At 37.6% G+C, this 12,216-nt stretch overlaps 3 protein-coding genes across 7 annotated transcripts; 2 read left to right on the plus strand and 1 right to left on the minus strand.

Moving 5' to 3' along the window:
- Nucleotides 1–108: 108 nt before the first annotated feature.
- On the minus strand, nucleotides 109–2,510 carry LOC120002295 (monofunctional riboflavin biosynthesis protein RIBA 3, chloroplastic). Of its 2 annotated transcripts, none has more exons than XM_038850992.1 (7): nucleotides 2,426–2,510; nucleotides 2,012–2,339; nucleotides 1,597–1,818; nucleotides 1,167–1,492; nucleotides 962–1,091; nucleotides 582–878; nucleotides 109–496 (listed from the first exon to the last, which is right to left on the minus strand). In XM_038850992.1, exons 1-7 carry the CDS (start codon nucleotides 2,482–2,484, stop codon nucleotides 239–241), a joined length of 1,620 nt encoding a protein of 539 aa, XP_038706920.1. In that variant the 5' UTR covers nucleotides 2,485–2,510; the 3' UTR covers nucleotides 109–238. The 2 variants fall into 2 exon arrangements, with proteins under 2 accessions (XP_038706920.1, XP_038706921.1); XM_038850993.1 differs by having other exon boundaries at nucleotides 2,012–2,288; nucleotides 2,426–2,503.
- A 731-nt stretch (nucleotides 2,511–3,241) lies between these two features.
- Nucleotides 3,242–8,825, plus strand: LOC120002297 (UDP-galactose/UDP-glucose transporter 5B). 4 transcript variants are annotated; one of them, XM_038850996.1, is made up of 12 exons: nucleotides 3,242–3,670; nucleotides 3,745–3,876; nucleotides 4,828–4,941; nucleotides 5,279–5,371; nucleotides 5,487–5,552; nucleotides 5,667–5,765; nucleotides 6,689–6,768; nucleotides 7,239–7,351; nucleotides 7,696–7,784; nucleotides 7,955–8,041; nucleotides 8,145–8,213; nucleotides 8,302–8,825. In XM_038850996.1, the coding sequence occupies exons 2-12, from the start codon at nucleotides 3,772–3,774 to the stop codon at nucleotides 8,416–8,418; spliced, it is 1,032 nt and encodes a 343-aa protein (XP_038706924.1). In that variant the 5' UTR covers nucleotides 3,242–3,670; nucleotides 3,745–3,771; the 3' UTR covers nucleotides 8,419–8,825. The 4 variants fall into 4 exon arrangements, with proteins under 4 accessions (XP_038706924.1, XP_038706923.1, XP_038706922.1 ...); XM_038850995.1 differs by having other exon boundaries at nucleotides 3,242–3,586; nucleotides 3,760–3,876; XM_038850994.1 differs by having other exon boundaries at nucleotides 3,243–3,670; nucleotides 3,760–3,876.
- Nucleotides 8,826–10,337: 1,512 nt separating this feature from the next.
- Nucleotides 10,338–12,167, plus strand: LOC120002422 (glutelin type-D 1-like). The gene is made up of 3 exons (XM_038851201.1): nucleotides 10,338–10,669; nucleotides 11,101–11,821; nucleotides 11,919–12,167. Exons 1-3 carry the CDS (start codon nucleotides 10,474–10,476, stop codon nucleotides 12,070–12,072), a joined length of 1,071 nt encoding a protein of 356 aa, XP_038707129.1. The 5' UTR covers nucleotides 10,338–10,473; the 3' UTR covers nucleotides 12,073–12,167.
- Nucleotides 12,168–12,216: the final 49 nt, after the last annotated feature.

Genomic DNA, 12,216 nt, shown 5'->3' on the forward strand with positions numbered 1-12,216 from the left:
CTGCTCGTGATGTAGGCCGAGAAACTGAGCTTGTCTTTAACTAATGGGTCGGCACTAGCAAATGGGCCCAAATACTAATTAGTAATCCACAATTAGAAACTGGGCCGGTTTTCTCTTCAGAACTCAAAAGTCAAAACTTCACATGAAGTTGAAATAATAATTACAAGAAGGAATGAACAAACTGACTGAACAACCAATATCAATTTGCATGAATCATGAACATGTATAACTTGAGCATTCACTGCTCCTCTGGTGAATCTGTGTTATTTACATTTGGTTTGATGAGTCCTCCAGGTAAAGATCCTTGTATATCAGATCCATATATATGACCCATCTTGGTGCGTTTTGTTTCCAAGTATCTGCTGTTTTCATCTGTAATTGGTGTCAATACAGGAACTCTTCCAATCACAGCCAAACCATATCCCTTCAAACCAGTAAATTTTGCCGGGTTGTTTGTCATTAGTCGCATTGTTCGAACTCCTGTATCTCTTAGAATCTGTGGACATCCATCAGGAGTCATAGAAGTTAAAGATCATAACACACATTTAAACATCATTATTCAAAAGATATGTCACACTGACCTGTGCACCAATTCCATATTCTCTCGCATCTACAGCCAATCCAAGCTCTAAATTTGCCTGAACTGTGTCATGACCTTGATCCTGCAAATTATAGGCTCTAAGCTTGTGACCGAGGCCAATCCCTCTCCCTTCGTGGCCGCGGAGATAAACAACAACGCCCCTACCAGCTTGTTCAATTAACTGCATCGCCAAATCGAACTGGTTTCCACAATCACACCTAGCGGAGCCAAATGCATCCCCAGTTAAGCACTCCGAATGAACTCTTACCAGGACATCTTGTCCGTTCCCAATGTCTCCCTGTCAGTGTTTGAAATGAAATACAAGTTGAATATTGAACTAGTTATGAAAGTTACAGCAAAAGTTAAGCAGAATGGTTTTACCTTCACTAAAGCTACATGTTCTGTTCCATCTAGCTTTGAGCGATAGCAGTAAGCTTGAAATTTACCCCATTTGGTAGGTAGACGAGAAATCACTGTTCTTTCCACCAGTTTTTCTCTCTTTCTCCGATACCTGCAATGAATGGACATAGGACTTACACAAGTGTTCTAATTTGGACATAAGGAAAACCCTTTTAAATATCCCCACCTAATGAGATCTGTTATGGTGACGATTGGGATTCTGTGCTCCAAAACCAACTTTCTCAAACTAGGCAAAGATGCCATAGAACCATCTTCTGGATCAACAATAGCTGAGAGAACAGAGACCGGCCTCAGTCCAGCCAGCATAACCAAATCTACAGAAGCCTCAGTGTGACCAGCTCTCCTAAGGACGCCACCATTTCGATACTTTAAGGGGAAAACGTGGCCTGGTCTTCTGAAGTCTTCTGGCTCAGATTCTGGAGATGCAAGAGCCAGAACAGTCTTGGCCCTATCTGAAGCTGATACTCCGGTAGATGTCCCGGATTTCACATCCTAATTAAGAAGGTAATGTAAGTGATTCACTCAATTCAACACATTACATGCTATTTCTAATTGTAATAGTGTCCTATACTCCTATCATATAGCTGTGTTAGTACCACTGTGATTGTGAAAGTAGGAGCAGAAGAGTCTTCATCCTCAGTGCCTGGTGACATTAGAGGAAGCTTTAACCTCTCAAGATCCTCTTTTTTCATTCCTACAGAAACAATCCCCGAACCATGCTTCACCATGAATCCCATGTTCCGCGGACTTGTAAACGATGCTGCCATGATAAGATTCCCTTCAATCTCTCCATTTTCATCATCCACAACAATTACAAACTGCATATAACAATGAAAATTTACATTGAATTTAATCATTCTCATACTCATGTACAAAAATCATCAAACAAACGATGTTGTAGTTTAAACTTCAAACTTCAAAGATTCAACCAAATTCAAACTTTACAAGGCGTATGTTACAGCATATACTCTGGCATAAATCGACAGAGTATAACCATACTCTCTACCAAACCTTTCCTTGGCGTAAAGTGTCTAGTGCATCTTCAATTGAAGAGTAATCCTTTGTTGGGCAGTCAGGATCTCCCTCTGCCTCACTAACGAAAAAGTCGATTGTCTCGGGTGTAATCTCGGCATCAAGAGTACCAAATGGTGCAGAAGCTGACTCCTCAATTGCACCAAACAAAGAGCCATTCTGTTTTCCATTCAAAGAACCATCATCAATCGAATTTCCAGCTCCGATTCCAGATACCCCAATCGCCCAACTAGTCTTACTCAAGGACCTGTACTGCCTAGATAATCCATGATTTGTACTTTGAGGAGCTACCAGAAGTCGTTGAAAACTGTGAAGAAAACAAAATTTCCAGTATGTCTACAAAGCATTACGAGATTAATTCGATATCTGTGTGTTTTTATTATTAAGCTATACCTTGAGCAGCTGATTAAGATATGGGGAAGCAATGGTTGAAGATTTAAAGCACAGTCCATGGAAATGAAATCACTTGGATTTTGGAGATATCAGGAATTATTGAAATCCACTTTGGATTTTGCAGATTTTATTGAATATAAAGGACAAAAGCCCACCTCTAGTTCTGTATGTGTCTACGTGCCGAGTAGCCGTTATCCAAAACTTCTTTCCAACTAATTGAGATGTCGTGAACGTGTGGTCTAGTAGAATGCAATTGTCTCTCCATATATTATATGAGATAATTTTCGCGTGCATTTTATTTATCCCGAACTCCATCCTCAGTAAGAAGTCAGAGTATCATGCGTGAGAGTTATTTATTTTTTACAATACTGCGAAGTTCCTCAAAACCACAAGATGTCGATCACCATTCACAGTTTCATAGTTACTTCTTCGCAATTATAAGCGTGTACCAATGCAAAAAAGCCTTTTTTTATATGGAATGTTAATTTATAAGCTCAATGGGTAAACCAACCAAGCCCAAAATTCGAAGGCTGGACTCTGGCGGCCCAAAACTCGAATGCTGGACTCATGCGGCCCAAATTGAAATTCGTCTCGATTAGCTAACAATAGCTAACAAATGGATTATATAGTCATCAATCATTAAATTTTATCCTAATAAAAACCATTCTTAATTGTAAATCCAGAATTGGATAATTTGGCGCTAAAAAAAATTAAAATATAGATTTCATTAATTTAATTTAAGCTCAACAATCAATAAAAAACCGAAATATATATAAAAGGTAATTGAAATTAGGGTCCTTCCAGAATCCTGTCGTGGTCGCCTCACCTGATCACGTATCTGGTACCGTTTCTTCCTTCGTTATATATTGAGGATTGACCAACAGAAGACGCTGATGTGGCAAAAGCTAAAACCCATAAGCATTGAAAACAACAGCGAAGGAGCTCCAAAAGAGAGCCAAAAGTAAAGACGAGAGCAAAAGTCGCCGGCGAAAACGAAATCGGTGATTTCTCAAAGTCAAAGGTCATTCGCGCAATACATCAAACGCTTTGCATTCATTTCATGGTTTACATTTCTTACCCCTGTCTCTGAAACTCTCTCGCTGTGTAGATCCCAAATCACCGGCCCTCCTTCTCTCTGACTACCTGAAACGGTCACCGGCGGTACATACTCGATTTGATACACTGTCTCTCAAGCACAGCTTCAGCATGTACATGATTACGTGAATAGTTTACACGATTCTATTTGCACGCATTCCAATGTGCTATGTTTTGTGTGATTTTTTTTTCTGGTTATTGTTATCTTTGTTATTAATTTGTAGTTATATGATAAATAGTGTGGATGAGCTATGGCGGAACCGGTAACATGGACGCCGAAAGAGAGCAAACTGTGGAAAGTGGTTTTTGCTGTGGCTGGAATCATGAGCACTCTTGTGATCTACGGTGTTCTACAGGTAATTTTTTATAGTAATGTATAAGCATCTCGTGGATCGTGATATCCTCAAATCGATGCATTTTTCTGCCAGTTTTGGTTGTTTTTTTGTTTAAAAATGGAGATGTATCTTTAAGCTTGTAGATATAATGCTACTTTCTTAGTTGAGAATAGAGACAATTGTCCATTTACGGCTGATATAATAGAATTCTTTGCCCTAGATGGATACTAACTCCTAGTATACCTTACAGTGAAGGTTATAGAGAAGCTCAATCTTTTAGCTACTCATATTAGGGTTTATCGGATATAAGAGCAATTTGATACTGGACTCTTATGTTTTACTATGAGTTTGATAAAGTCTACAGAAGGAGACTTTTGATACAAACTACTGCTTGCTCGGGTAGGTTGGTGACTTGGTGCAACAAATTATACACTGATAAGTGATGACTGATGTGTGATACATGAGTGGTTACGACTCAATTAAAACCTATGATTGCTTATAAGCTGTGTTGTGACTCTCTTTGTACTCTTTGTAATCGGAATCCCTTTTATGACTGCATCCTTCTGTATGCAAAAGTGGAAAAACAGAGATGTGAAATTTGTAATTTCTGGAAGCATGTTTGCTTCTAATGGCATTAAGGATAATGAGTTTTTTCTTTCAGAAAAGGGCTCCTTGTTGGAGTTTGGCAGTCATACATTGTTGTTAAGTGCCATTATGCTGCTCTGCATCTCTAAATTGGAGATTGTTATGACTTATGAGGCATGAAAATCACGTATTGAAGGATTTCATTGGATTTGTCTACCATCATTCACCAATCATTATTCTCAGACACAAAGCTTATGCCAAAATCATATGAGATTGTTCTTCTATTTGTCTTGATTAAAATTTTTGTCTGGTACTTTCGATCATAAGTGGTTCTATCGGGTTTTAAAAAGTAGTTTATTACTACTTCATTGAAGGTTTTTGTTGCAGGAAAAAATCATGAGAGTCCCATATGGGGTGAATAAGGAATACTTTAAGCACTCTTTATTTCTTGTTTTCTGCAACCGCATTACAACATCTGCTGTCTCTGCTGGCACTTTGATCGTAAGTACCTACAGATTGTTTATTGTTCACTTTCCATTTTTCGTTTTGCCCTTGTTTTGCTTCTTTTTTTCTTTCCTTTTTTGGTCGTGAGGTTGGAAGGGGATGATGGTGGGGTTCTTCTGGACACAAATCATTTCATGGATAATGCCCCCTGTATTCCACTTAAATATATGCTGCTATGTCTTGTGAAAGGCAGGTGAGGATCCATCTATGATCCATCTATCATAAAAGATGGCTGGATGAATTGATGTCTTTGTTTACTTGGATATGAATTATATATTGTGCAAATGACAATGGTTGAATGTCTTTGACAACCTGGAATTTCCGTTTTTTCTAGGTGAGTAAAAAAGCCTTGGATCCTGTTGCACCAATTTACAAGTACTGCCTTATTTCCATATCCAACATACTAACAACAACGTGTCAATATGAGGTAAGCAGTGCCATCACTAGCACTGTTTTATTAAGTTATCTGGGTTAGGAGTTTCCAATAAAATGAACAGCATACGCATATTGCTGATGTTCTTCGACTGACATACCTGATCTAGGCGCTCAAATATGTAAGTTTTCCAGTTCAGACCCTTGCAAAGTGTGCAAAAATGATACCTGTTATGGTAAGTCTAACGTGTAAATGATCGTCTTATTTGCATTTCATCATTTTTGTTGGTTGGCTATCAGCATAAAGAAAAACTGACTCCAGTCTCACACTTTACTATCAAATTGTGCAGGTTTGGGGAACTATGATTATGCAAAAGAGATATGTTGGACCTGACTATTTGCTAGCTTTTCTAGTGACTGTGGGTTGCTCAATTTTTATTCTGTTCCCGGTAACAACTACAGTCCTTATCTCCAATTCTTTAACTTTCCGCATGATTAAATATGACTAAACTGGTTTCAGTGCCAGACATGTACATGTGTTTGTTCTATACCAAGAAAACTGGTTATGACCGTTAATGGGGCTTCAGTTTCATGGATGTGATTAAATCCTTCTTGGTTTGTCTTAAATCAAATTTTATTAAAAGCCAAGAACACAGGTAGCTCTAGGATTTAACTTTTATGAACAGTTGAAGGCGCAATGTGTTAAGTGTGTTCGTGGATTTCGGAAATGGCTTTACTGATTTTTCTAACTACCTTAATCGTAGAAAATGTTTGAGCTTTAGGTTTTCTTATTTATTTCCTGTTTTATAGCAAGTTGACTGAGAATGTAGCATTGGAGGTTACGGTTGTGGCAACCACATGATAAAGTTTAGTATCATTGTTGGTTATGGTTGCTGGAAGCCTATCCTGTCAAATATGAAAAAACTGCAACTCAATTAACTCTTGTATATCATTCAGTGACTGGAGGACTGGCACTGCATACTCATACATCGAAGCTAGTTATATGCAAGCATAAGGCCAGTTGATATCACATATAGTGGCGCACATAGTGTCTGGCGAATGTAAAGGCAGATATAGGCATTCTTACCTCCACATTGTGAAGAGATTGTTTTCGTGGTTTGGACTTGTAATGAATATTTTCATTAGAGTAAAATGACATATGAAATGACAAAATTAAAAAATGTTGATTATACTGGGTGATTGGTTGGCCTGCTTGTTCATGTCAGTTACTTGTTTACTTGTATCACCATTGGATCTAAATTAGTGGTATCTTTGTTTGTCACTGTGGAATGACTTTGTTTTATGCATCCTTTTTTTTCTTCTATATATGCGATTGAATCTGTTGATAATTTTTTCTTCTTTGTCATTGTAGGCAGGAACTGACATTAGTCCATATAGCAGAGGAAGGGAAAACACTGTTTGGGGTGTTTCCTTAATGGTTGGGTATCTTGGGTATGAACTCGAAATTCACTTATTCTCAACATTAAGATTTTGAATTTACTTTCTCATTATTTTTCTCTGTCATTGCTGCTAGAAACATATAGTCACATAGATATAACTTTTTCTAACTTAAGATTTAAGTTTTTTATTTTAAATTATCAGAGCAAACACTGATGCGTATGTCAGAGTTATAGAGTCGTGGTCAGAATTCTTGTGTGTAACAGGTATCCATTTACCATATCAAAAAATAGAAAATTAGCTCCTTGAAGTATTTAGAAATGCTGATTGCAAGAGATTAAGTATAGTCTTCATCGTTAATAGCCTTTAGTTGAACTATTGGTTGAGTAGAGCATTTATGATTTCATGATCTGTTCCTCAATGCTAAATAGCTTCTATATGACTTTCTGAGTGATTGAAAGCGAACAGTATGTCTAAGGTTGGTTTTTTTTATTAATCAACATGCTCATCTTAATGTTTGACAGGTTTGATGGCTTTACAAGCACATTCCAAGACAAACTATTTAAAGGATATGACATGGAAATACACAACCAAATATTCTATACAACAGTGTGTTCTTGTCTTCTTAGCTTCACAGGTGACTAACATTCTATTTGATTGGTAGTCCTGAGAAATTCCTGGTTATGACCGTGTCTTTAAAGTCTCTAAAGTAGTAATCCTATTGGGTGGGTTGGTCACGAAGCAATAAACAGAAAAGAAAAAAAAAATTGAACATAATTAGATTCCCTCATCAGATTATTATGGGTTATTCAAGAATGTGTTGCCTTCTTCAAGAATGTGTTTGCTTCTGAACTTATTTGAGACTGTTCTAGAATTAGAAAGGCTAATTCATATCTTGCATTTCCTCACTTCTATGTTAGCTTTCTTGTTGTTTCATATTAGTGGTTATTTATTGATATTGTTGGGTTTCTTCTTAACCAGGACTTATATTACAAGGACATCTCCTTCCAGCGATAGATTTTGTTTATCGCCACAACGATTGTTTCTTTGATGTTGCATTGCTTTCTGCTGTAAGTATCTTTATTTCTGTGTTGTACTTTAAACTTTTCATACTGTTCTTGGTCAACATCCATTTATTATGACCTTTCAGCCTCCCACGCTTCCACCGTTCCACTCATTACTGACTTAAAATGGAAAGATAAAACATGTATTTGTATAAATGAGGGATTTCTTCTGGCAGGTGGCAACTGCTAGTCAATTTTTTATTTCTTACACTATTCGCGCATTCGGATCTCTCACATTTGCCACCATAATGACCACAAGACAGGTTAGTAAATATATGGGTGCTACAAAACTCAAAAATCATTATTTTTCTATAACTATGCTTATGTTTGATGCACTCCCTCACATGTTTTGTTTTGTGTTTCAAGTTGGTTAGCATCATGCTGTCATGTGTGTGGTTTTCCCATCCCCTTAGCTGGGAACAGTGGATCGGAGCTGTGAGCCTCAAACTTTTTTCTTCTTCATTTTTCTCCTCAAATCAGATTTTTCTGAATCTCAATATTGATACTTCGATACAATTATCAGGTTATTGTCTTTGGTTCTTTATATTCAAAGAACCTTATGAAAAAGGCATCTCAGAAGCCCCCACCTCCAGAACATACGCTAGATGGAGCTTCAAGTCCTGTGAAGGCCCTCCCTTGATACTGTAGTTTTCTTACGGTTGTGTTGTCTTGCACTTGAGCTGCATCTACTTGTACCCTGCATAGGAAGTATTGCCCTAGGTTCAAGGCAGTGAGCAGCAGATCAAGCGCAAGGGAATTAACCCTCATCCAAATTCAAATCACATTATAGGCAATTGAATTAACCCCAGGTTGGCAGCAGTTTAGCAGCAGGTAAGAGTTGAAAAAGAGTTGGTGAGATCCTGATTTTTCTCATGGGACAATGATATATTGATTGAAGAGAAAAAATCTCTGTAATTTCTCTCCATGTTCTGTCTTTTGAATACAAAAGTGTAAAAGATGCGTACTATAATCCAGGCAGTGCGATACTCTTCTTTAACACGATAATTGAGAGTAATAGAAGGGAACATTAGCGGATTCACTTCTGAATGAGATCTCACAAAAGTTTGCGGTTTCACTTTGGTTCAGGGGCATTCAGTCAGTGGTTGGCTTTTCCTTTGGTTTATATCTGAGTTATGATATCATACAGTGAATTGCATCTGTAAAGTTTGAAATTGTCTTGAAATGCTTTTAGTTATTTGCTTGCTTTCCAATTTTTCCTTTGGAACTTCTGTAAATGAGTCACGAGCACTCATTGAGAAGCGACGCTAACCAAGATGAGAGGTAACGTATATGTTGGGCAGTGTGTTTCAACTGCGTTCAGTTGTATCGCACCTCACAGCATCACAGTTTTTTGTGACACATCAAACATCTTTTGCTTTCCAACTCATCTCACAGCACCACAGTTTTGTCCTAGGTAATCAAATTAGGTCAATTATTTTATTTTAGATTAATGTACAAGGTAAACGTTAAGTGATTTTATATTAATATTATTAGTCATCTAATATATCGTAATTTAGATACGTCAAACACATTTCACAGCATCGCACCACAGTTTTAAAAATGATACGTCAAACAGTTTTTTGCGTTCCAACTCACCTCACAGCACCACAGTTTTTTATCTCACAACACCTCACCACATCTCACAGCAGTTGACAGCACTCCCAAACATGCCCGCCTCGTAGGCACCCGGCAGATTTAACAAATTATTCCTTAAGCAAAATCTGTGGGCAGTGGGCCTGTTGCAGCGCTTATTACATGATGCAGTTTGAGAGATGCGTGTGCCTTATTGGACATCTCTTCATCATTAAAGTTCAGTAATTTGCGTATCCTCAGCCTTGTACAGTTAAAACTCCAGGCGAGTGAGTTAATGGAGAGGAACTCTAATTCAACCAAAATTAGGATTTTTTGGGTAGGGCAAGTTTCATGAACCCAAAGAAACGAAATCAAAGGGTCCATTGGACTTTATCTAAAATTAGTTTGTGTTTTATCGGAATTGATATTAATCATATCATAAATTACTTTAGTTAAACTTTTTTTAAGGAAAAAATTTCAGACAAATTATATTAATTAATCAATAAGATTTAATTTGACCCAATTAATATTGGTTTGACTTTATATTATCTGAGAAAATAACTTTCAGGCAAATTATATAGTAAGTTAATCAATAAGATTTAATTTGACCCAATTGATATTAGTTTTGACTTCATCCTTATGTCCTTAGATAATTATCAAAGTTTTTAGATTAAAGTGGATATGATTTCTATTCTTTTAGATAAGCTTGGGGGAGGGGATATGATTTCTATTTTAATTCCCCATATACTTATGGAATTTTATTTATTATCATTAACCTATAGTAATTAATTCATGTTCATATATCAATCCATCTTACTACTTTGACACCAATATTAATTATTCATTGCTTAAATAATTTGTTTTATTTTTGAAACAGAAAAATCCTACCTAACCGCACCAATCATAACAAAGAAAACCAAATCCGATTATCTTGATATTAAATAGTTTTTTAGTTACAATAAATCTCGAAATATGTGGTTCGTCAGGATCACAATTCCTAATGACCTGCTAATCTCGTTTTTCATAACACTATAAATACGGCCCAACCATCCACTAATCGTACATTCTTTCTCATCAAACACATACCTTTTGCATCTTGTTCAGTTCAAAAGAGATCAAAACAATGGATCTTGATCTTACCCCTAAGTTGGCTAAGAGAGTTTATGGAGGCGATGGTGGCTCATACTTTTCATGGTCACCATCTGAGCTTCCAATGCTGCGTGAAGGAAACATTGGCGCAGCCAAGCTTGCTCTTGAAAAGAACGGCTTTGCCCTTCCTCGCTACTCTGACTCACATAAGGTGGCCTATGTGCTTCAAGGTAACGCTTTTCTACGCCTTTTTGTTGTCTTAACATGTTCTTAATTTGTTCGGGGATTGTTGATTTGGATCCCTGAGAGTCCAATCTCGCATGGTAGTGATTGTACCGTTACCTTGATTCTCAATCTGTATAGACTATTCGTCGATTTGAAAATTGATTGTTTCTTTTCTGTGATTTGAACTTAGGGTTTAGGGTTCAACCAATTTAGTTTAGATTTTATCATATGGAGTAACTCATTGCAAACATAAATTGAAATTGTGACAAATTTGATTTTCCAGTCTTGATCGATCGATCGATGAACTTGTTAATTTAGTTTTGTGTATTATTAGATATGGAAGTGACTTTTCCTGTTTGTGTTATTTGAAGTTTTATGTTCGGCCGAATTGATTACATGCCGTAATTAACTCCAATTTTGAATTGGCTTCGTGCAGGCAATGGCGTGGCCGGGATTGTGCTCCCTGAATCGGAGGAGAAGGTGATCGCAATCAAGAAGGGTGATGCCATGGCTCTCCCATTCGGCACCGTAACATGGTGGTTCAACAACGAAGACACTGAACTAGTGGTTCTCTTCATGGGCGACACATCCAAAGCCCACAAAACCGGCGACTTCACCGACTTCTTCCTCACCGGAACCAACGGCCTCATGACTGGCTTCTCAACCGAGTTTGTGTGCAGAGCATGGGATTTGGATGAGAAGGTAGTGAAATCTCTTGTCACAACACAAACAGGCAGTGGAATTGTCAAGCTTGGAGACAATTTCAAGATGCCCGAGCCAAAGAAGGAACACAGAAATGGTCTGGCATTGAACTGTGAGGAGGCTCCGTTGGACATTGACATAAAAAATGGAGGCAGAGTTGTGGTGTTGAACACAAAGAACCTTCCTTTGGTTGGTGAAGTTGGGCTTGGTGCAGATTTGGTTAGGATTGATGGTGGATCCATGTGTTCTCCTGGGTTTTCTTGCGACTCTGCTTTGCAGGTGACATATATCATTAGGGGCAGTGGGCGTGTTGAGGTTGTTGGCGCTGATGGGAAAAGAATCCTGGAAACTACTCTCAAGGCTGGTTGTTTGTTCATTGTTCCAAGGTTCTGTGTGGTTTCTAAGATTGCTAGTCCTGATGGGATGGAGTGGTTCTCCATCATCACCACTCCCAAGTAAGCATATTTCCTTCTCATTCTTGCATATTTTTGAAATATATTTTGCTGTGTTTTTCAATCCTGATTAATGTAATGTGAATCTCTTTTTGTGCAGTCCCATATTCACAAACTTGGCTGGGAAGACTGGAGTGTGGAAGGCATTGTCTCCTCAAGTGCTTCAAGCTTCGTTTAATGTGAGTCCAGAGATTGAGAAGGCTTTCAGCTCCAAGAGGATGAATGATGCTGTCTTCTTCCCTCCACCAAACTAAGAAGTTCAATTTTTGCATGCTTTGTTTAGTTGTGTAGTACTTGGTGGAGATTTCTGTTTGTTTTTTCTTATTCAGGGAATAATACTGTTTTTTTTTTTTGGAATATCATCGTTTGCTTTTAATTTATGTCCCAAAATCTGATGA

This window comes from Tripterygium wilfordii, chromosome 7, assembly GCF_013401445.1.
Source record: "Tripterygium wilfordii isolate XIE 37 chromosome 7, ASM1340144v1, whole genome shotgun sequence".
Taxonomy (NCBI): domain Eukaryota; kingdom Viridiplantae; phylum Streptophyta; class Magnoliopsida; order Celastrales; family Celastraceae; genus Tripterygium; species Tripterygium wilfordii.